Raw genomic sequence first — 24,824 nt, 5'->3', positions numbered from 1 at the left:
TAACAACTCTTGTACCAAATTTGTAGCCTTTTTGCTAACAATAATTTGTAGCAAGCACTTGGCAATATCTGTTAGAATAGACCTGGCTGACTGGGTTATGTCTATTTCTCTCCAAGCCTCAATTAATGTAGGCAATAAAACGCGCTAGTGTAAATCGCAATGTCATAAAGGGCGGATGCTCGATACGGTCTGATCGAATTCATCCCCCATTCACGCCATTTCGATCGCGGATATCGCCCTTATTTTTAGGGAAGCATCATTTTCATTGGACACGCACGTGCTCTCGGTCACGTGACGAGCGTGCGGCAAGCGTTACTGGTCGTTCGCCGGCCCTTTAACCCACGACACGATACGTCATTAAAACGTCGCCGGATCACGTGATCGACTTCTGCCATCTTGGCCAGTTTTGTCGACGGTGGTAAGAGGAGAGGATCGGTGACGTCGCGTCGCGTCTCAAGTAAACACGCGAGTGCACGCAAGAGCGGGTCCACGGCTTTCGCACGAACATCGCCGACGTATCGCGGGCGACGACGTTGGGATGAGCCGTCTGTGCCATCGCGGTTGTTCGCCGAACGACACGGTCAGTGTGAATTTAAATAAGCGCGGCAATCCGACGCGAGACGATTGTGCGTGTCCGTCGTGCAGCGATCGCACCGTCGTCCACAGGGGGGATGACGATACCGGGGTCGCGCGGCAGCTATTCGACGGACACGGCACGTCGTGGCCGTCACGGGCAAAGAAATGGCGGGAGCTCCGACCAACTCGCGGCCGTGGCATGCGCGCGCGAGTATGAGTGCGTACGTGTATGCGTGTTGCATGTAAGGACGAGAAAGAAAGTGGCGTGTGTCCGAAGTGCAAATGCGAGTCTGTGTTGAATCAGTTGGTCTGTCCGATTTTTACGTGCTTTTTTTTTCTTTTTCTTTTTTTTTGCCATGCGATCAGGATCGTATCGTCTTCTCCAGGTGCGTCTCCTCTCTATCTCTCCCCTCTTCTTATCCCCGTCCCTCTAAAGCGTGAGATCTGCTTGTCCACGTACGTGTACCAACCTCCTCTCGATGCAAGGCCGTAAACGACGGACACGTTTGCATCGGTAAACAATGCCAGAAATCCAAAATGGAGGCTAGATAGGGAGTTTTGATAATAAGAGTGGCGTCCAAGTCCTAGGAGGTCGTTGAATTTATTCACGCTAAATCGATCGACGAAATTATTCTCTTCTTTTTTTTCCCCCATTACGTTATAATTGGCTTTGATATGTAAATCCGTGAGGATAAGAATGATTTCTTATATAATTCTATAAATCTTGTACGTTTCTTATCTACATTCTTTAATTGACGATTCACCGCGAGCAATCCCTTTAATGTTTATGTCAATTACTTCTTTTGCTTTTCTCTCTTATCTTAACGAGAATGGAATTTGTAGGAGAATCGAAGAATCACATACAAACTAGCATTGTATAACAAGATATATTCTCGCATCGTTTATGATGGAATGAGAACACTGGCCTCATTATTTAAAAGCTTCTTTGTATTAACATTACTAGCCGTAGAAACATCGACGAGGCTTGAAAAATATATTTTTTAAAAATCTGATTTTTTTTTTTTTATAATTAGCTTTAATTGAAAGTATCTTAATTGAAATTGACAATCGAAATTTTATTATTTATTATCCGATTATTACTTATTTAAAGGATTCTCATTTTGAATGCTTTTTAAGCGCTAATTTTAAATGCTATTTGAAACGTCAATTTTCAACGAAAATTTACTCCATGAAAATTGAGATTTTCTTTTTTCCAAAATTGATTATTCGCGAGACAATAAACGGTTTATTCGCGTTTAAATACTTGTTAATTGTAACTTCTATTTTGCATATTGACACACAATTATTGAACGCACAATACAATACAATACAATTGATATTTAATATATTAATTAATCATAATATTGCTCGAAGCTTTAACGCATAATCTCATTAGAGTTAATTATCAGCCCCGGATTGTACAAGAAAATATTTTTTATTCCATTGTTAGAGTAATAAAAGCTTTCCGCAAATGTCGATGCAAATTTTAAAGGTACGTTTACCACGGTAAAAGTATAACGGGGAGATTGTATTATATGACTGTTAAACAGATATGGTGAAATCGTGAGAAACACATATTACTATCCCAACATCTCCGTTACTTCTCGTCTTAAGGGATTAGAAACGCCATATACGCTGTGATTCTTTATTGCTTTTTTTCTCTCTCTCAAGGATACATCATTCGGTAAAAAAAGGAAAATTAAAACGACCAACTTCATCATGCGATTAATTGTAAGAATTGTTTCTGTAACGAAAAAGCATTATAAGCATTATAATCAACTGTCACAATGTTGCGATATGAAAGGAAACAATTTTTTATGCAGATGCAACTATTATAAATGCAAACGATGAAAAGGTCAACTCTATAGCAACTTTGAATAACGCTTTTAATAAATTACGATTAAAATTGTAGATTCTGGTGTAAGAATTGTGTAAGCGAATGATGTGGAAGATCCACTTTAGAGATGTAAAGTTGTATTTAAAACAGATTTTAGAGATCAAAGGACTTATTCTCAGAACATGTTAAATTTTTTAAAAAGGCAAAGCTTTATAAAATATAATCTCTCTTATTTATACATTTATATATATATATATATATATATATATATATATATATATATTTTTTTATATTTTAAATTTGAATATTTAAAAAAAAATATAACAAGTTTGGAAAAGTAAACCCTTCAATAGTATGGAGTTATCTTATTCTTGCATTGATCCTTTCAATTCTTCTCTTTAGTTATTGACCTAGAAACTCTCTTGTGCAGTTTAAAAGATTTTATTGCAGACACATACATACGAGAAACATCTCTAATAAGTTTAGACGTTCTTTGGAAATATTTTGCATTTTCTTTGCAGAGAAATATCTAATGTTATACAATGAAAGATTAACCATCAATATACTTTCTTTATAAATATCTTTTTCAGAAAGATATATTGGAAATTTTTATTCGAAGATTATGGTTCCGCAGCGAGATGTATTCGATCGGTAGCGATTTCCGCGAGCGTTCTCCCGTTATGACAAAAAAAAAAAAAAAAGTTATTTAGCATACGGGGAGATTCGCTCTTACTTAACGGCTTTATTATTACTTTTATTATACGGCATTGATTTTGCGTGTAAACTTGGCAACGCTGTGTGTACCGTCGGCGCATTGTAACGATTTCAACAGTTAAAAGCGTCATGCAGAGAAGACGAGAATCCCGAAATTGATTTCGAACGAGTGCTCATATTTATATATGCGCACAAACACGCCTCGCGTTCGCCGCAATTGTCAAACTCTGGAGGAAACGTGGGGCACCGCAAGATGACATCCACCAAAAAAAAAAAGCACTCTTACTCTCTTGGATATCAAACTTCAAGTATCATGAAAGTTAATTGAGTATTACGAAAGTCAATTACGTATTTAATTAATTAATGGTTATGTATATACATAATTAATTATTAATTAATCATTTTCGACACTTGTTTTCTTGTAATTGGAGAACTCGTAGTAAATTAATCTGTTTCAGTCAGAGCGATGAAAATTGAGGGTATTTAAGAATTGAAGAATGTATAGAGGTACTACACGTTTTTCCTTCCGACATAATAACATTGTTTAGAAATTAATCTCTTCCCTGTTGGATATGCAAAAAGATGATGTTACTAAAATGTAAAATATTATTTCTTAATTTTTTAAAAATGTGTGCAATAGAGTATATATAAAATATATTCTGCCGAAATATATACACATACTTATACCTATTTATTTAAGTTTTATTGTACATTTTGTTAAAAGATGTAATAATATATTCGCAGTTTAATCAGAGAAGCGATTAATACACAAATCGTGCACAAACCAGACATATTCGACAACGATCTCTCTCTCTCTCTCTCTCTCTCTCTCTCCTAGAAGACCCTTCCCTCGCTTCTCCTTTTCATTTCTGCTCCTGTCATCGCATTTCTTATTTAAAAAAAAAAAAAAAAAAGTAGCTGTAGGTCGTAAAATCTTATCCATTCGCATAAACCGCGTAAGATACTAATCGCGCGCCTAATGCGAAGGAATATACCCTGTATATCGCGTTGGTATGTGACGCGCGATTGGTCAATTTTTCTGTGCACATTACGCGGATATGCAGGTTCGTTTGTGGATAGGCCTTTACCCTGCGCTACGATCCTGGGGCGCATAACTTTTTCACGCTTCCCGTCCCGTCGCGCCTGCCCTCTAGTGTGCCAATCATCATCGCGATGAATGTGTTCACTCTATTTACAGGTTTTGGGAATATAAATCGCGTAATCGTGCTCACTCCCCCGCAACTTGCGAACGATCGAGTAATATCGGAATAGTAGTACACGATAATACTATTACTGCTGCGCGCAACGAAGCGACCCAAGTGGACAATATCATCGCCGCCGTCGACGAGGATCGCGAGTATACACGCGATGATGTCGCGCCGTCCGATGCTCGCGTAGACAACCCCGTTGTCGCCGTCGCCGTGGTGGTCGTCGTCTTCTTCTTCTTCTTCTTCTTCTTCTTCTTCTTCTTCTTCTTCTCGCTCTTCGTTTCTAGGTGAGTATGCATCGCACGTTGACTCGATCGGGATTTTTCTCTCAGGAGACAGAGTCGTCTGCTTGACATTAGACGAACGATCGGTTGAGTCGAGATTGAGAAGAAAAGAGAGAGAGAGAATGCTAATTATATATGTCGAAAGGGACAGAGATTCTAGAAATTAACCTCAATCTCTGTCTGGAAAAAGTTATTCCGGATTTCTATCCAGCGATAGTTTTACTTCCTGCATCTCCGTGTACTTGGAAACGGAACGAATACGACGCGTGTTCGAAGATTAGCGGATGGTAAAAAGCATAGAGAAGTGTATAGAGACGGAGTCACGAGTCGGACTCGATGATAGCTCTCGCCGTTCGTCTCGGCCGCATTGTTTCGCGTGTCTTCGTATATACGTGTGACCGCGACCTAAGTGGCGCGCGGTCGCGTCGCCGTGGACGAGCTTTTACATTCTGACTGATGTATGCGTCTCTCTCTCTCTCTCTCTCTCTCTCTCTCTCTCTCTCTCTCTGCCACACCGCACTCCTGCGCTCTCGAACGCGCGTCCTCGGCGCGTCGAGCAGTGCATCGCGTACAAGAGAGTGTATTTCCCGACGAAATCTGTAAATCGTCCTCGAGGAATCTCTTAGTCTGACGCGCGCGCGTATGAGAGAGAGAGAGAGAGAGAGAGAGAGGACATCTCGCGAGGGTGAAGCGCGCATGGTTTTACCCTCGGGACGGCGCCGCGCTAGGACAAAGGGCCCTTGCCTTCGACGCGGTAAATATCGTTTGGGAGCTGCCTCGCGTCGCATGCACCTTGTGTATAATCCGCGTGATCGGGATCTAGACAGCCAGCCGTGTCGTGCGCGCGCGCGCGAGAGAGAGAGATAGTGAGAGAAGGAGTGGGAGGGGGGGGGGAGGGTAAAAGTGTAGAGAAGTGTAGAAGAGCGCGCGCGAAGACGCGACGGTATCTTACGATACTCTGCCTAGATCGGGGAGGGAACGGATTCTCTTGGGCAGCTTCCGAGCGGGATGTATCAGGTTAGTGTTACCGTGCGCTACGGTAAGAGAAAAACGTGCGCGCGGAATGAAAAACAGGCGCTTCTCGAAGCACCGTTGATGAAAAAGAGCCCGATCTTCCCCTCCCCCCCCCCTCCGCCCCGGTCACGCTTCTCCGCGAGTAGGTAAGCGAAGACACCGGGCCGATCTGTCAACTTTTGACTCTCGTCTCGGAAAGAGACGGTCGTCCCGCGGTTAACCTCGACGTACGGATGTTGCGCGTCGATGCAACGTCACCGGGATCGGCGCCCGAAAGCTTCGCCGACACTTCTCCGCCGGCGCGGGGAGATGACGGAGCCGCGCGGCTCATTTTTTCCGCTTCCTTTCCCTGGACGATCGACGCCTGGGGTACGTCGCGAAAAGGACCCGTGAACGGTCACGCTCGTGGACGACGACGTACCCGCGGGCGACGTATATATGTAGTTAATTAAACCGAAGCCGCGGATGCTCTTCTAAATCGATTTGATTGTCCGAGTTGGCGCGAGCATCCTGTATAAAAATACATGTATATATAATCTTTGAAACTTTTGTAACTGACAAATCGTTTTGTCCTCATTATCATCATCGTCATCATTGTGTGCAGCATGTTAGACGCCTCGTTAAAAAGCTCAGCGCGCGCGCGCGCGCGCAGTCGACTGTATACACATACATGTATATTCCGCGAGGTATTTTTCTGAGTGTAGGAGGTTGGTAGGTTGAGAGAGGAGAGAGGAGAGAGGAGAGAGAGAGAGAGAGAGAGAGAGAGAAAGATACGGCGAGTGACTGACTGGTACTCGCATACGCTAGCGGTGGCTAGTGAACGCAGATGACTGACTGGGAGACGACGCTAACTGTTCTCGCCAGGCGAGAGCCAGGACTCTCGGATACTCCCCGTTCGTTTGCGCGTCCGTCCGTCCGTCCGTCTGTTCGTCCGTTCGTCTGTCCGTCCGTTCGCTGTCCGTCCGTACATCCGTTCGCTCGTCAGTTTGTTCGCGTGTGCGCGCGTGCAGCACGACGGACTCGCTCACGACGAGGATTAAGAATTAAAGGGGACCTTGAACGACGTTCCGGAGCCTCGGACGACGACGCCGTCGTTGTCGTTATCATCGTCGTCCGTCGTCGTCGTCGTCGCGTTCACTCGAAAACCGCTCGGAGACCTCCCTCTCTCTCCCCCCCCCCCCCTTCCAGCTCGGGACGGCTGGTCGCGGAAGTTTGTTGGTTATGGGAGCGAGAGCGGACGCAAGTGCGGAATTCGCAGCGCCATTTTGAAAAATTCGGCCCCGCTAAAAATTCCTCCCTCCCGCACCCCCGCCCGCCTACCTGCCGCGAGGAGATTGAGAGCGCGCGGCAGAGCGGCTTCGTCTCGCCTCGCCTCCTTGCGCCGTCGATCGTCATCAGTGGTATCGTTAATTGTTTAGATCGACTGCGCGGCGAACCGTGGTGGACTCATGGAAGGCACGTTAGAGGAGCCTGGTATTAAGGACTCGTCTAGGAGCAGTCCCGACAGACACTTGAAAGGTGAGCATGCCTCTTTTTTCGGCTATACTTTGGTTCTTCGACCTCTGGACAATTGGCTGGGTTATCGAATACTCTCGAATTTGAATATTCTGGATTTACAGATCTCTTGTCAACGGAGTTGTCTATGTTGCCATGTCACAGTGTAATTCCTATAAGAAGTGGATCTAGTCATTTAATATACCCTTATATATCATATGATTTGCTAACTGATAATTGTATGTAACTTTTTCTTTCATGTACATTTTACGATTTATTATCAACTTGAAAATTGATGCTAGAATGATTCGAGAGAATTATATTGTTATAATTGTATGTCTCGTAACTGTATAAATTTTTGTATAATATTTTGCTGTTTATAACTGCATAGTTATTGTTGCTTGCAAAAAATAATGATTCTTGTTGTATATATTTTGAATTAAAGTTTTTTTCAACACACATCGTTGTTACCGTTCTGAGAAAGGGATTATTTATCTTGTAAATAATAATTATATGTATAGATTAAATATTTCATGATTAATTGCAGATATGATTATTCCAAATGGTGTCAATGGAAACTACAGCGCTGACAACGAAGAGTATATGGATATTAGTGACAACATAAGCAAAAGTATATCGAAAGAATTTGTCACGGAAGATGAAGAGGGTGACGAAGAAGATGGGGATGACGAAGAAGATGGGGATGATGATGAGGATGGTCAAGATGATGGAGAAGTCGAGAATCAAGAAAAAAAAGATGAAGATAGTGAGCAAAACGAAGCAGTAGGTAACTATAGTCAGGAGGGTGAAATATTTGACTCGAGAAATGACTTTAAAGTATCCAAATTATCGGATGGTGTCAGTGAGACGAACAATTCTAGTGAAGTGTCTAAAACTGCATCTGAGTGTAAAAACACATCTTGTGAAGCTATGGAAGTAGACGAACAGAGTAATAACTCTGATGTCGAGTGTCTTGATGAAAGCATTACGGAAATACAATTGGATAATGATGATGTGTTTATTTCGAAAAAAATTATCGAAAAGCAAGATAATGATATGTCGTCAAATTGTAGCTGTGACAGTAGTGAACTTGCTGACAGCAGCATGGAGAAATCGGATATCAAGCTCTGCGAAGAGAATGGAAGCTGTGACAGTCCAGATATCGAAGAAATAACAGATAGCGCCAAGAACAATGGTCATAATGCTTCAGATCCACGTGCTCTCAAAGATCCCACAAAACAAAGAAAACCGCGAAAACAATTAGATCTTAGTAATATTACGCCGAGAAGAAGTTCGCGCAATATTAAACGAACAAGCTACATAGAGAAAGAAATAGAAGAGGAAGTAGACGACGATGGATCTGATATAGAAGAGATTAAGCCAGAAGATCCATTAGCTGGTATCGACAGTAAGGACAAGGAAAACTCTAAACTGAAATCATCAGTGAAGAATAGTAGTAAAACTACCATTGTTGTTAACGATACTAAGCGTCTGGTGGAGATCGCCGCTGGTAGTAAATCTATCAAGGGTGGAAAGAAAGAACCTACGTTAGTCATAATAGATACAAATTCAATTCTTTCAGGACGCGGTGGAGTCCCTGTGAGTAACAGCAAGCCTCATCATTCTATCTCCAATTCTAGCTCCTTTTCAGTTGTTCCGGTGGGTGGTATGACAACACAGACAATGTATCCCAATATGAGGACGACCATCACACCAGTACCAATGACTTCGAAAACGGCACAATTGAGTCCAAAAACTAGTAGTATGACTACGGTTACGCCGACAGTACCGCCGATTTTACCGACACTGACCGATGATATGTTTGTGGTTGAAGCACCATCCTTCATAGTACCTTACGTATACGAGAAACCACCTTTAAGACCGTTAAAAGAATTTGTCGCCAAATTGGAGAAAAACATTGAGGAGAGGGAAAAGGAAGAGAAGTTGAAAAGAATCGTCGACGAAAATAAGGATAATGAAGAGCATAAGGAGGATTCTTTAGATATTAATAAAAAAGGTAATGAAAAGTCTGATGAGAGTGAAAGTGAGGGACGAAGCAAGAGAGAGGGAGACGACAGAGGAAGTGACAATTCAATAGACCTGACCGAACATGGATTTAGTAGTATAAGTGACAGACAAGGCGAACTAAGGCAAGATGACAGAAATAAAGTACCGACATACTTCGATTTGCCATTGGGCAAGTTTTTCATGCAGATCGGGATGAATCTTGTACAGGAGTTTGTGCAAACAGATCTCTTACGGACTCAAAAGCGTAAGCAAGGCAAGGGTAGCACATCGGTCGAAACTCAGTTAGCCATAAATTCACTTATCAAGAATCTAGAGTTTAGTAAAGAGAATAACGAACCATTCCATTTAGAGATGAAGAAATGCGAGTTCTGTAGTTTTAAAACAGAATCGACATTAGTCATGCAGCATCATCTAGAGACTCCACACATGCGCAATTATGTTTACAAGTGTAACTTCTGTCCGATGGAGGTTCGTAGTCCCCACGATATTTTATATCACATGGAAGCAGAGCACAATACTCGCGGTAGATTGGAGCGTGGCCCGGCTTTCCATCAGTGTCCAAACTGTCCGTTCGAGGACAATCAGAAGGGCAAATTGACGCGACACATTCTCGCCTGTACGAAGAAGTTCAGACCGGAGAGAAACTTGGAGCCTGCCGCGGACTGGGAGCCGCCGGCCAAAATACCGAGACTAAATCGTGCGCGACCCGTTGGCCCGACTAATCCGAATGCGCTCGCCGCTATGGCGATGAGCGCTAAGGGACCGCAACCGCTCCTACCAAAATTACTACCAGCGCCGATCACAGGTCGTGGAAGAGGGCGACCGCCGATGCAGCCGAGATATTCCGATCTGAAAACGTTGCGGCCGGGTGCTACTGCAATGCGGCAAGGTAAATTTTTCTAAACACATACAATATAATAAAAGAGAATATATTTTTCATACAGAGAAATTTTTATATATTATACAATATTGATGTAAATCGTATTTCAGACAATGTTGCAGGAATGATGTATCGTCCTACATCTTCCGGTTTATTGGTACCCACGTCATACCAGTTTGGTAGTAATCAAATATTCCAGGTAAAAATAGTATTTATTCTTTATAAATATATACTCTTCGCTATGTATACCCAGACACTAACAATTAAACTTTGTGACGAATTTTGAGAAGTAAAATTCGATTGGTCAAAATTGAAGCGGACTAAAAGTCGTAAACTCGTTTTTCACGGAAATCGAAGATAAATAAATGAGCGAAACAAGTTTTTAATTTAAAATATTATTCATGTTGCAGATGTGACCGTATATATTTATTGTTATTATATTTTTAGAAAGAGTTTTGCATATAGTTTATAGAGTTTTGCATATAGTTTAGTTATAGAGTTTTGGATATATAACTTGTTGCAAGCTGCCGTACTTTTATATTTTTTTGTTAAAATACTTGCTTACAAGGATGAATATCATAACAAATGTCATACCCTTCTTAAATTTAAATTTAAGTAATATAAGTTTAAGAAAGTCACTATTCACATATACATAAAAGTTTACATATTTTTCCATATTAAACTATATCTATATATGTACACTACAAAAAATTGTGCTATAATACTATCTGTTGAATTTTTTAGGTGTAAGAGCATGCATATCATTACATTTTATATATTTTATATTACAAATTGGTATCTCTTATGTAACAATTTTCAACAAAGGCAGAATAGCATAAACTATATTAAAGTATATTTATATATAAATGTTGTTTAAACTAGAATCAAAACAAGGATAGAAAAGCTTTCAAATATATTTGTTAAATTTTTAGTGTTTGATATAATATATGCATTATGATGTAAATATTAATTTATGTGAGCTAATTTTTTGTTAATAAAAAGTTATTTCTAATTATTTTAGTATAGAAAGAATTATTCTTTATTTGTAATTCGCGAAATGACAAAAATACTCAAAATTATACGAAACATTCTAATATTTTATATAATCTTATATGTTTGCAAGAAAACTTCTATGTTAATTTTTGAGTAAAAATTATATTGAGAATAACTAAATCCTAGTCATAAATATTGTTTTGTCACATTCAAGTTATTTAATGACGTGATAATATAAATGTATTAATTTTTTATAACGCACCTATGCTCCGATTTTTCGTAATGATGAAAATATGCGTACATATTTAAATTGTCACACTTTAAATACACTCGAGGCTCCAAGAACTAGTAAAAAAGATATATGGGTGGTGGCAGGTGGTGGGTGGTTCTGGGACTGTCATGTCGGCTGTCTCGGGAGTGAGTAGCAGTAGCGGCGGCAGTTCCGGTCAACCCACACCAATTGCACTTGTACCCAACGTAATCGACTCTCTGTCTAGGTTGTCCTCATCACAGGTAAATAAATATTGGAAAGTAACAGGGGAGAAAGTATAACTAATTTCGTGATATATGTGAGATCGCATGAATGATGTGTTTTGCAGGGGTGCAGAAAAAGGCTTTTTTATAATATTGTTTAAATCTCTGATTATAATCAAACGAATTTGCAGTAGAAAGACTTAGAAGATTTAAGACTTAACGTACAAACACTTCCCCGCATATTTATTCTTATAGACCAATTATATACATCTTTATACAATTAATAGTACTCATTCGTTCATATGAACATAACAGTACACAATTACACTAATTAATATGTTTATATAATTTTACTAACAAAAAAAAACAAATATTTATCTTAATATTAAAAAAAGTAATAAATTGTGTTACATAGTTGTTATAGGAAAAAATGAATCAAGAGATTGAACTAATTATTAGATTTTGCAAGAGATAGAATTTTGATTTTTAATTATAAAATTTGATGAAGGAATACATACACACATATAGACATTATGTGGAGATAGAGCAATCTAAAAAATGTATTCCTTTGATGTATGATTTTTCAGGTGGATATTATATACTAATGAAAGATATTTGTCAGTATATGATTTATGAGTAACGTTACATTAACGACTTTTCCTAAATAACACTTTATATTTTTCAGAACACAACAACCAGTCCGAAAAATCCCACAGCAAAACTGTTGAGTCAGCCAAGTATATCTATTACTCCATTACCACGTACGACATCTCAAACCTCCATTCCAGGATCAGGAACTTCTTCAAAATCTGGAGGAAAAAATACATTTGTTATATGTGAAATTTGTGATGGATATATTAAGGTAATACACAATAGTAAAGTAATACATAATAAAAATCTGCATATTTTTATTCCCATGTAGTAATCAGATCTATATTCAAAGGCTGTATATATCTTTAAGAAAGAAATATGAAAATTCCATCAAAATACTTTTTCATAACTATCGAATAGAATTTATTATTTAAATTATATAAGTTGAGTTTATAGATTCAAATTCATAACAGTAATATATAAAAAAAAATATATTTCTGATTATACTATATATTACACACTGACAAGATTATATATAATAGATGATAAGATTAATTATTATTAGCAGATGTTATAAAACCATGTATACAATAGCACATTAATCTTTCTGAAGTACTTTGCATTACAACTTATTATATTTATTTTAGGATCTAGAACAATTACGAAATCACATGCAATGGATCCACAAAGTAAAAATACATCCAAAGATGATTTACAATAGACCTCCATTAAACTGCCAGAAATGCCAATTCCGATTTTTTACAGATCAGGTAAAATTTTAATGTAATTGATTAAAAAATATGAAAAATTTTTTACAATTTTTATAATTAAAATGTAGAAAAAATTATACATTATTCTTTTTTTTACATGTATAGGAAAATACTGATTGATATTTTCACAGCCACATTTTGTCTATATTAATTTTAGTAAAATATAAATTTTAAATAAGATTTGATTGTATTACCGTTTCATAAATGTATTCATGTTAATAGTTGCACAATAATTACATTTTTTCTTATAGGGTTTGGAAAGACATTTGTTGGGATCTCATGGGCTGGTTACATCCAGCATGCAAGAAGCGGCGAATAAAGGAAAGGATGCAGGTCGTTGTCCGGCTTGTGGCAAAGTAAGTTTACTCTTTTCACATCTTTTTACGTTTTTTTTAAGTAAAGAGCACTTTTTTTCAAGAAAAAGAGAACATAAACGAACATGAGCGATGAACGAGTAGTTAAGAGTTATGTGTATTGATTTCACAGGTATATCAATGGAAACTATTAAATCATGTTGCTCGAGATCACGGAATGACATTAAAGCCAGCACATCTATCATATAAATGTACAGTTTGCACTGCCACATTCGGAATGTACAAGCAATTCGAGAATCACGTGTACTCAGCGCACAGTGTCGTTGCGAAGAGAGTAATGGATAAGAAGAATGCGCCTGCATCTCCATCATCCAGATCGAATGACTCGCTTCTAAAGCCATTGAAGATTAACGATGAGATTACGATTATCCCGCAACCGGCGAAACCCACAACTAGATCCGGTGCGACTCAAGGCAGGGGAAAATAGCAATGATGAGCTTGAGTGATACTTGTGTCTTGTCTGATCGAATTTTGCATAACTCTTTGTGGTACTCCATACCAATCACTGGAAAATGTACAGTGATTAATGTACCGTGTACATGTGTATACTATGCTTAAGACGCGAATTTTAAAAACATCCAAAGGGGAAAAAAAGGAAAGAAAACACGACTCTTATGATGACAGGAATTTAATTGACTGCGTAACAATATTCCATCAATGATTACACCGATATATTTATTTAAGAATTTTTATTGTTGTTATCGGACCTACATAAAATAGACTGTAAAAAAACATTAAAGGGTGGCCTTCAGTCTGACTCCTTGGTTAACTCCTAGAGCTGCATACTCCCGACCTATAAACGCCTATGTGTAACACAGACTCTTTCGCATACGATATACGGAGTATATCTACATTCGATACGTCGCAACGCGTGCGGATTATTCTCTTACATAGCGAATTCTCTATAATGTAAATTCTTTTTCTAAGATAAATATATATTCGAATTTATTCTATTTTGTTATTGACGCTAATATGACTCGCGGGATAATGAAACTGTCCTCAATCTCGGGTTTGATAAAACATCATGTTTGTGGAGCGGTTTCCGAATGATATACGATGCGATAAATTGTACTAATTGACCAGAGTGCCCTCGACTGTCACGCGAATCTATAGTACACAGGTACTAACGACGAGTGTATACTAGCTACCATGCGGTTCTTTAAATCGTATACAAACTGTACTCTCATTTCATTATCATACGTTTTTTTAATTAACAGTTAGTGAAATTATCGTCATTATCTTTATTTATGATATTTCATGAAACTGTGTGTATATGGAATAATTTATGATATATAACACGAGAAACAATTTTTTTTTTTTTTTTTTTTTTTTAATTGGAATTTATGTAAATTGTATATCTATATATTACTACATAAGTTTGACACCCCCCCCCCCCTTTAGTCACATATATTGTAATAAAAAGCAGAAAATATTCGGTTTTATTTTTGCGCTCTTGTAAGAACAAACAAAAATGTACATTAATATAGGATATAATATAAAGAAATATATCAATAAAATAGAATGGCACACAAATACACACACTCGTGCATACATTTTTTCTGATAAACGATAAACGTGAATATAAAACGGAACATTGATCCTGTTAGCACACAACGCGACGCGTACATCTACATTTATATATGTATATATATAATATAAAACGTTCGCAAAAACATACGATATTATATATATAAATATGTAAAATGATAATAATATAGAGCAATAGTGTAGTACAAGAAGAGACTATTCATTTCATTTTCTTCTTGTATACACTCCAGAACGATTATAGAATTACATCAATATGTAGATAGTCGTTAAAAAAATTAACGCGGGTTTAATTTAGTAATTTCAATTTGTCCCGATAATTTTTGTACGTTATTGTAGGATATAATTTTAGAAGGAAAAAATCGTAATCAGTGAAAAAAAGATATAAGATAGTGCGTTTTTGCACTGTATGGCTGTATTATTTAATTCTGCTACCTTGCCAAATGCTTACGGCAAGCCATGTTGGTAAAACTAAGAAACAGACATAATTACAGAAATATATAGTTTATTGTAATAATTTGTACAATATTATATGATTACAAAAATAAAGTGTACCAACATTGAACTAAAACTCGTACAATATGTGCTACACTTTGAGACTTACTATTATTCACTAAAGATTACAACAAAGTTTGTGATCTAAATGATAAAGCACAATCCCGATATCTATATATTTCAAAGCCTATTTTGTCCGCCCCACAAATATTACAAAATATATATAAAAAAATTGATATTATATTTATAATTACATATATAATGCATCCATGATTATATAAGATTATTTCTAGAAATATATTCTCTCTCTCTCTCTCTCTCTCTCTCTCTCATTTTCTTTTCTTCTGTATTAAGATTCCAAAATATGTGCCATATATAAATCTTAATATTTTAATATATTTTAAGTAAAGCAGATTAAATGCGCTAAAACACTATTATCTGCCAAAAAAATTTAGAATTAAAATACATAGTAAAAAATACAAAAGAAAATTAGAGTAAATGAAAAAAAGATTATTGGAAAGGACGCCTTGTATATATTGATAGACAAAAATTTCGTCTATGTAAGAAAGTTATAATACAAACATTCACGAATTATATTAATTATGATAAATTTATTATATTTTATTAATAGATATTTTAAGATTTCATATTTGATATACATTATTTCAAAGTTCTAAAATATTATGTATAACTTTTAATGAATAACTTATATGAGGAATTCTCGAGATATTTTTTTTTATATAATTATTAAGATACTTCTATATAAGAATACTTCTAATCATGTATTTAATAATAAAAGTTTATTATCATTAGATATATTTTACCCAATTCGTTGTAAAGTCCTCTTGTTGTTTAAATTTATGTAGTGTGGAAAAATGATTACGCAGCTGTATTTTATTTTGGTAGAATAATATATATATTTTATTATATAAATGTATCTTTCAATTGATAAATTTAATACTCGAAATGGAAGTCGAAGTAAGATTGATCAAAATTATTAATTCGCATATATCCATCTTCTCCACCTGTAGAGTAACTACGACCATTGGGATGAAAAGCAAGAGAATTAATAGGGCCAAAATGACCTTTCAAACGTGCAAATTCCTCTTCGAACACTAAATGGAAGAATCGTGAATCAAATTTGCCTTGTCGCGCGGACGTTGTAGTGACATCCATAGCGTCTTGACCACCACCAAGTACGACCTATAGAAAAATATTTACTTGGCAAATTATAATGTTCTGGATTTATATTTCCTAACTGTATTACACTAATATTCTTCTTTTCCCAGGATTCCAAGATGATATATAATATATGATAATTACTAAAACACAAATTTCTTACATGATCAAAAATTGGTGATATTGTGGCAGAATTTACAGGTCTTTCTGTCTTGTATGTCTTCAATAACATCAAGGATTCACTATCGAAAAGTTTTGCTGTATGATCTTTGGATGCAGTTACAAACATGGTGCCATCTTTGTTACATTGCATATCATTTATCTGTGATTTGTGACCTTTAACACTGGACAGCTTCTTCCCAGTCTGTAAATATTACAAACATACCAAATTATTACCAGATATTTCCATGATAATTATCATTGTAACTATAAAAACACTTGCCCTCACGTCCCAAAGTTTAATTTCACCATCCTCGTGACCTGTAATAATAGTCTCATCCAAAGCACCCCATAATATAGCGGAAATTCTAGGACCATTGACAGAGATTCTAGAGATCGCATCTTCTTGTGATAATGTAGAATCGACATTTCGTACATCCATGATAAACATCTCACACTGATGACCTAAGGCTTTATCAGTGGAGAAGACAGCAAGATTTGCTGAATAACTGAAACCACATGCTCTTACAGAACTATTTGTGCTCAATTGACCTATCTCCTTGCCTAAACAAAATTATATAAAAATATAATTATACATATACTGCATATGCAAGTAAAATATATTAATTATATTTGTTTTTGTTATATACAGACCAGTTTGACAATCCCAAACTCTCAGCGTATTGTCACCACTGCCGGATAATAGCCGTGTGGTATCCCAGTTGACATCGATGCACCATACGGAACCGTTGTGGCCGTTGAAAGTTCCAAGACGCTCTCCATTTAAGGCATACCAAACATTAGGTTGCTTATCCTTACTAGCAGAGAACAACAAATCTCCTTCTCTATTATATTTTATTTTAGTGATGGCACGTTCGTGTCCGTGTAACATCAAGGGTTTCTGTAGCAAACAATTTCCTATATATACCGGTATATATGTAAAAAGAATTGATGTATCTGTCACATTGAGGTTATATTATCAAACATGTTTTATTAGTTTAAATATAACGCAAATTTCGCTGAAAAATAATAATATAAATGTATTAATGTAAGATTAAATGAAACTAACCATTTTGTAGCGTTTTATTCAATTTCACTTCAGTTTTAGTTGATTTATCCTCTAACGTACACGCCATCCACCGAAGAAAGTCGTGATTGATAAAGGCGGGATTATATTTATACGACAAGATTTTGTCCTATTCCCGATTGGCTATCGAATAGAGAATTTCTAGAACTCAATCGTATCTAGATATTCATTGCATCAGGGTTGTATACGAATGTTGTTTTATTGTGATTGTGTACATTGTACAGTAGTACGCTGTGGTAGTACAATACAACAGTATTGTATTATATCGAGAAATCAAATAAGGTTTTGCGATTGTGTGAGATTTAATTTATAAATCAAAGAGTTAGTCAAATTTGAAGCACAAAAAAAATTTATTTTTTGAGCAAATATGTACCACGAAGCAAATCGCGATGTCGTTGCACGTGAGATGATGTGAGAGATTCAGGTGAAGAAACAGAATTTTTCGATTTTATTTATTTACACATTTTTTACACGTGCCTTTATCGAAATGTACGTACATACATAAAGATTATATACGTCCCAACCGCGCCAATTAATCACGTTTTATATCAATTTTATTTTTGAAATATATAATATGTTATGTATATGTGAGATTAAATATGAGATTTTCGTCAGATTTTTTCGTTAAATTCTGAGACTCACTAATCTATGTAAAATGGGTGAATAGCAGCATTGCAAGATGTCTCATATTGAATCTTGTAAGGATCGACAGCAAAATGAATTAGAAGTTTTGAAGGTATTGTAATATACTTACAAGAATATATATATATATATGTAAGTCTACTTTTTCTAAACTGTATTGTATTTTCTTTTAATGACTCTATGCTATTGTTTATAACAGTCCATTTTTGGTGACGAATTACGTGATTTGAGGAAGAACAAGAATAAAAAAAAATGGCAACCCTTGGACATTGTTGTTACCTTGACACCACAAAAAGGTATGTCTGGACCAGCAGAAATCTATGCACAAATCGATTTACATATTATATGCAGCGACAAATATCCTGACGAGTAAGTTTATATATTGGTACATTTTTCAAATAAAAGAATTTATATTTTGTCATTTATATATAATTTATTTATATTTTAGAGTACCAATTATTCAATTACAAGATAGCAGAGGTTTGTCTCATCAACAAGTGGCAATTTTATCATCAGAACTTGAGAACTTGGCAGAAAAATTAAAGGGTGAAGTTATGATCTTTGAATTTAGTCAACATATTCAAAAATACTTACACGAACATAATAAACCAGGTTACAGTAGTTTTTATGAAGAAATGGTATCAAGACATCAGGAAAGGATACAGTATGAAATGCAGGAAAAACAAATGAAAGAAGATAAAGAAAGACAGGTTTGAATTTCTCTCTCTCTCTCTCTCTCTCTCTCTCTCTCTCTCTCTCTCTCTCTCTCTCTCTCTCTCTCTCTCTCTCTCTCTCTCTCTCTCTCTCTCTCTCTCTCTCTCTCTCTCTCTCTCTGTGTGTGTGTGTGTGTGTGTGTGTGTGTGTGTGTGTGTGTTTGTTTGTTTGTTTGTTTGTTTGTTTGTGTTTGTGTTTTTTGTTGTTGTTGTTAATATGTGTGCATATCATAAATCTTAATTATTTTATTTTATCACCAGGTACTGCAAGATGCCATACAGAAACGTCAGGAAGCCCTGAAAGCCGAGATGCGTAATCGGAAAGAAACGATTCGATTGGCCACAGATTTTGATACACAGATCTTTAGATCGATACCATCGTCTCCGCACGAGAAAGGGACAAGCCGCTTTAGACGCAGATGCGTTAGCACGTCGGAAAGTTCCGAAGGATCGCTATGCGAGCATAGGGGTACCAAACTCATGCATTTTGACAGTAATAAAGGCGAGAGACAAGTACACCGAGGAAAATGCTTGGGTCACAGTGCAAAAGGTTCTGTGGTATATGCCGGCGTGGATATGACTACTGGAGAATTACTGGCTATCACGGAGTGGATGTTAAAATGTACAGTGTCGAATGAATGCGATTCTACTCAAGAAACTATTGATATACATCACGTCATGAAACAAATAGCCAGTTTGGAACAAGAACTCAATCATTTGTACAAATTGCATCATCAAAATCTTGTGCATTATTTAAATATGAAATATTTACAAAATAACAACAATGTAGTAATTTACATACTACAAGAGTTTGTGGTATGTAAAAATATGCATATATTTTGTTTTGTAATAATATCATAATATCATACAAAATTATAAGAGTACGTTTTCTCGATTGTGTGCAAAAGTAGGTTGGAACCACATGCTCGGTTTTCTTGATGGCAAACATTCCAATTGATATCGACACATTGAGATATCTAGCAAGTGGTATTCTCGAGGCGTTACGATATCTCCATGAAAATAATGTAGTGCATAAAGATTTACGCGACACCAGCGTTTATATAGATCGTATGGGTGTTGTAAGATTATCCGATTACTCTTTAGATAAGAGATTATCAGATATGTATCATTCAAATTCCTTAGCAAAGACTGAACACGATTTTCCAACAATTCAAGGCCGTGGAGGTAAAAAGGCAGACATATACAGATTTGGAATCTTATTGCTTTCGTTGTTGAAAGGAACTATCATATCTGGAGAAGAAATCGATCTAACAGAAATCTCACAGGTAGATTTTCTTTATGCAATATGTATAATAGTGACAACTGATCAATACATGCACATATAATAATTTTTTTTTCAGCTTCACTTGAGAGATTTTATTTCAAAATGTCTTATCGACGACGAGAGAATGCGTTGGTCCGCGGAACAGCTATGTCAACATAGTTTTATAAAAACGCCGTTAGAACGAGGCTTATCACCCTTAACGCCAGTTCATAATGAGAAAGAACAAGATTTAGAGCCAGAGGAACCGGATAACGATATTCAGTTGCATTTGCCGTCAATGGACGGACAATCGCGAATACAGAACGAATTTGAAGTTTTAAAGTGGTTAGGAAAAGGAGCCTTTGGCGACGTCTTGAAAGTGAGAAATAAATTAGATGGTGGGATCTACGCTATCAAACGAATAAAGCTGAATCCGAAAAATAAACAACTGAATAAGAAGATTACACGCGAAGTGAAATTGCTCTCAAGAATGAATCATGAGAATGTTGTACGTTATTATAATTCATGGATTGAAAGTGCTACTCTGGATGATTCTGCCAGACATAATCAGTTTACACCAGTTACCACATCTTCGGATAGAACGACCACCACACAAGATAAAATAGATATAGTTAATGTAAGTATATTATCTATGATAACGTCACTTTTATAAATAACAAAGTTAACAACAATATTTCTCTCTTATTTTATAGTTGAATTTATAAAAAACGTCAAATATATTAAAAATGTAATTAAACTTATAATATGATGTATCATTGTAATTTAAATTCTTAGCAATTGGAAAATGATGAAATAGAAAAATTTGCTCCACCTTTACACGATGTTGAATGGAATATATCATATGAATCTCGGGCAAATGGTACTGATAGTGATGATAACAGCGATACCTCGACTGATTCTGATAGCGAAGAACATTGCACCTTTTTGTAAGACAACTTTTTTTAAAATATCAGAGAAAATTTTATAATTAATATTTTAATTCAGCTTATTGGCTCTTTATGTTTTGCATGATACATATTAAAAAAACTAATACAAGTTATATTTTTCATAGAATGCGAACCTTTCTATGTATTGAATCTTCCGATAGTATCGAGTTTGAGAGAGATGGTATATCACAAAAATCTGCAATGACGCCGGATGCTTCAAAAAATGATGCTAAAGACGTTGAATCTGCTAGTGAAGACGTAACTGTAAAGGAAATACAATTTATGTATATACAAATGGAATTTTGTGAGAAAAGTACCTTAAGAACTGCCATAGATAACGATTTATACGAAGACGAGGAACGCGTCTGGAGATTATTTCGAGAGATTGTAGAAGGTTTAGCACATATTCATCAGCAGGGTATGATACATAGAGATTTGAAACCTGTAAACATCTTTCTCGATAGTAACGATCACGTCAAGATAGGAGATTTTGGATTAGCAACAACTAATATATTATCGACTTTAATTCAGACCATTGATGCTGACAAAGAGTCACAATTCGAGAAAGGTACGAGCACTTGTGTATAACAATTAATGTTACATTAATTAATTTTATATATATAATTTATATCTCTAGGTGGAAGTTTCGACATAGAGGAATTGGGATCTCTTACTGGTCAAGTTGGTACAGCTTTATATGTAGCTCCTGAACTTTCTGCCAAAACTGCCAAAGCAATCTACAATCAAAAGGTGGATATCTACAGCTTGGGAATTATCTTTTTTGAAATGACATATAAACCATTAACTACTGGAATGGAACGCGTAAAGATTTTATTGAGTTTACGCTCCAAAGAAATCGTTTTTCCTTCCGACATAGTGGAAACAGATATGCCACATCAAGTTCATATTATACGGTAAAAAATTAAATTTTTAATAAGATTAAATAAATGATTCTCTCAATTATCAACGAAAAGATGCAATTAAACTCTTTATTTTCGTCAGCTGGTTATTGAATCATGATCCAAGTCAACGTCCCACCGCCCAAGAATTGCTTTCTTCTGCGTACTTGCCGCCACCTCAGTTAGAAGAGACGGAATTGCAAGAGATGGTGCGCCATACATTGTCCAACACTCAAAGTAAAGCATATAAATATTTAGTGGCGTCGTGTTTCACGCAAGACGTGACGCCGGCCGAGGATATTACTTATGACATGAATTTGCCTGCTAGGGGAATGCCAAGCGTTCTTTCCTCAAAAAAGCAAGTTCTGCAGGAAAACGTGAAACAAAAGATCATCGAAATATTTCAAAAGCATGGCGGAATATGTCTCACGACTCCGTTACTAATGCCCAAGTCTATTCAGCATTCTAACTTTACCGAGTACAGTGTGAAATTGATGACACGCACCGGTAGCATTGTTTCTATACCGCACGATCTCCGTACTCCTTTCGCCCGATACATTGTGTGGAACAATATTTCGCATATTCGAAGATACGCTATTGAACGTGTCTTTAGAGATAAAAAGGTGTGCCTTCAGAGATAAAAATGCCTTGAGAGATCTTATAAGCAGCTTTTTTGAATATGAAGTTAAAACTCGATGCATTTTGTGAAATCAATTTACGAATAATGTAGTAATGAAACTTACACATAAACAATCGCATTAATTATTGTAGGCTCGAGGAGGATTTCATCCAAGGGAATTGTATGAATGCGCTTTCGACATCATTAGTCCTATAGATAATTTAATGACCGAGGCTGAACTGATTTTCATCATATGGGAGATTTTTAATGAATTACCGCAGATCCGCGACTATAATTTTATTGTGCGTTTGAATCACACGTCATTGTTGCAAGCCGTACTGATGTACTGCGGCGTAGAGAAGGACAAGTATCAGGATATATATTCTATACTGCAGGATGCTCGCGATGGAAAATTAACAAAGTTCCAAGTCCAAACCCACTTGATAAGTTTGTGCCTTACCGATCAAGCTATGGAAACGCTTTTCAATTTACTCGAAACAGAAAGTTCCGTTGCGAAAATCTCCAGTGTCTTGAAAACAATAACGAGAAGAAAAGGGGACGTCGCGGGCTTAGCCAAAGAGGGCCTGAAAGATATAGAGGCTGTAATATCTAATGTAGAAGGTTTGGGTGTTAAGGTAATGCACATATATATACATATTATAATATATGTATTTTTATACAATTTGTATAAACTATATAAATTTGTATATATTGTTATAGTGGCCTATTACCGTCGTACCTTTATTAACGTATAATGTACAACAATATAGCGGTGTGATATATCAGATAACTTGCGAATTAAAACATAGACGAAAACGAGGTGGTCAGGATGTCATAGCCGCGGGTGGTCGATACGACAAGATGCTGATGTCATTCAAAAAGGTCTTGGAACGCACTGGAATGGCGAGTAAGGAAACAAAGCAATACGGTGCTGGTATCAGCATATCATTAGATAAATTGGTATCTGCCGTTACCGAAGCGTGCGAGAATCTGAATGGTGAGAGTAAATACGGCTGCATCGATGTGGCTGTATGTTGCGAGAGCAGTCCAGGAAGCGAGGGGAGAAGGGAAAGAGAGATGATTAATATATTGCGGGAAATCTGGTTATTAGGATTGAAAGTAACAATATTGGATCTATGTACTATGGAAGAAATATTAGAATACTGCCAAGAAAATTCTATAAGTCATATAGTATTATTAAGAAATGGTACATTAAAGGTACAAACGTGGGAGAGAGATCGATTCCAAGAGAAGAAATGGAACACCATACAGGACATTGCCGAGTACTTGCAACGACAATCGGAAACCGTATTACCGATATTAAATAGATCTGAAAGTAAAGTGAGTGCGAACGATGTATCGATAGCGCCGAGTAATCCGGTCAACGCTAATATCAATTTTATTCTTTCGGAGCGCGATAAGCTATCCGGAAGTGGTAGAAGAAGTTTTAAGAATACCATACTGGCACAAATGTCATCCTACTTGCAAAGAATATCGTATAAAGTTCCTATAGAAATCTTTGCAGTTTTTTTGGAAATGTCCGTTATAAGAACAATAATCAGTTTTCTAGAAATTGACGAGGAAGAACAGATATTTCAAAAGAGCATTCAAATTGTGATAGACAAGTGAGTATAATTAATTTCTCGTATACTTATTCTACATATTATGCAAATAATTGGAATAAACATTACGTTAACAGAATGTGTGTATAAAATCTTAAATATATATGTATATTTTTACATTTATTAGACATCCACGGCATAAAAAATACATTAAACAGATATGTGAGGAAATGAAGGAATTACGGAATGAAAAATCAAAGCCTGTAGAGATATTATATAGTTTAATAGATAGTGCATATATGACCCTTTTATAAATGATATTATTGAAATCGAAGAATATATTTTTTCATAATAATCATGTGAAATCATTGAAATGAGTGACTGAAATATATGTATATCAATGTAAGACTAGATACTTAAGCATCTTTTGTACTGCATTATATATATTTGTAAGTGTAAAATGTTTAATAAATAAA

The 24,824-nt window shown here is 36.3% G+C and overlaps 3 protein-coding genes across 10 annotated transcripts; 2 read left to right on the top strand and 1 right to left on the bottom strand.

The window, feature by feature from the left end:
* The first annotated feature begins 230 nt into the window (after positions 1-230).
* Mep-1 (MEP-1) lies at positions 231-13,841 on the top strand. 7 transcript variants are annotated; one of them, XM_070295249.1, is made up of 10 exons: positions 310-580; positions 4,326-4,622; positions 7,052-7,151; positions 7,675-10,044; positions 10,146-10,234; positions 11,404-11,541; positions 12,188-12,364; positions 12,741-12,863; positions 13,115-13,219; positions 13,350-13,841. In XM_070295249.1, exons 3-10 carry the CDS (start codon positions 7,082-7,084, stop codon positions 13,662-13,664), a joined length of 3,387 nt encoding a protein of 1,128 aa, XP_070151350.1. In that variant the 5' UTR covers positions 310-580; positions 4,326-4,622; positions 7,052-7,081; the 3' UTR covers positions 13,665-13,841. The 7 variants fall into 7 exon arrangements, with proteins under 7 accessions (XP_070151348.1, XP_070151350.1, XP_070151353.1 ...); XM_070295251.1 differs by lacking the exon at positions 310-580 and adding an exon at positions 3,589-3,634; XM_070295247.1 differs by lacking the exon at positions 4,326-4,622 and having other exon boundaries at positions 231-580.
* A 2,325-nt stretch (positions 13,842-16,166) lies between these two features.
* Positions 16,167-17,795, bottom strand: Eif3i (eukaryotic translation initiation factor 3 subunit I). Its single transcript, XM_070295704.1, has 5 exons — positions 17,685-17,795; positions 17,270-17,516; positions 16,899-17,179; positions 16,620-16,820; positions 16,167-16,480 (listed from the first exon to the last, which is right to left on the bottom strand). Exons 1-5 carry the CDS (start codon positions 17,685-17,687, stop codon positions 16,232-16,234), a joined length of 981 nt encoding a protein of 326 aa, XP_070151805.1. The 5' UTR covers positions 17,688-17,795; the 3' UTR covers positions 16,167-16,231.
* Positions 17,796-17,934: 139 nt separating this feature from the next.
* Positions 17,935-24,772, top strand: Gcn2 (eukaryotic translation initiation factor 2 alpha kinase Gcn2). 2 transcript variants are annotated; one of them, XM_070295305.1, is made up of 15 exons: positions 17,935-18,126; positions 18,318-18,438; positions 18,544-18,713; positions 18,793-18,890; positions 18,957-19,054; positions 19,319-19,873; positions 19,969-20,343; positions 20,419-20,958; positions 21,117-21,268; positions 21,394-21,836; positions 21,906-22,182; positions 22,271-22,790; positions 22,939-23,421; positions 23,507-24,411; positions 24,536-24,772. In XM_070295305.1, the coding sequence occupies exons 2-15, from the start codon at positions 18,382-18,384 to the stop codon at positions 24,660-24,662; spliced, it is 4,800 nt and encodes a 1,599-aa protein (XP_070151406.1). In that variant the 5' UTR covers positions 17,935-18,126; positions 18,318-18,381; the 3' UTR covers positions 24,663-24,772. The 2 variants fall into 2 exon arrangements, with proteins under 2 accessions (XP_070151406.1, XP_070151405.1); XM_070295304.1 differs by having other exon boundaries at positions 18,793-19,054.
* Positions 24,773-24,824: the final 52 nt, after the last annotated feature.

The sequence above is a fragment of the Polyergus mexicanus genome, unplaced genomic scaffold (assembly GCF_030449975.1).
Source record: "Polyergus mexicanus isolate NDT 795.1 unplaced genomic scaffold, iyPolMexi1.0 SCAF_5, whole genome shotgun sequence".
NCBI classification, from domain to species: domain Eukaryota; kingdom Metazoa; phylum Arthropoda; class Insecta; order Hymenoptera; family Formicidae; genus Polyergus; species Polyergus mexicanus.
The sequence above is the reverse complement of the archived record's forward strand: the minus strand, read 5'-3'. Positions and strand labels throughout refer to the sequence as shown.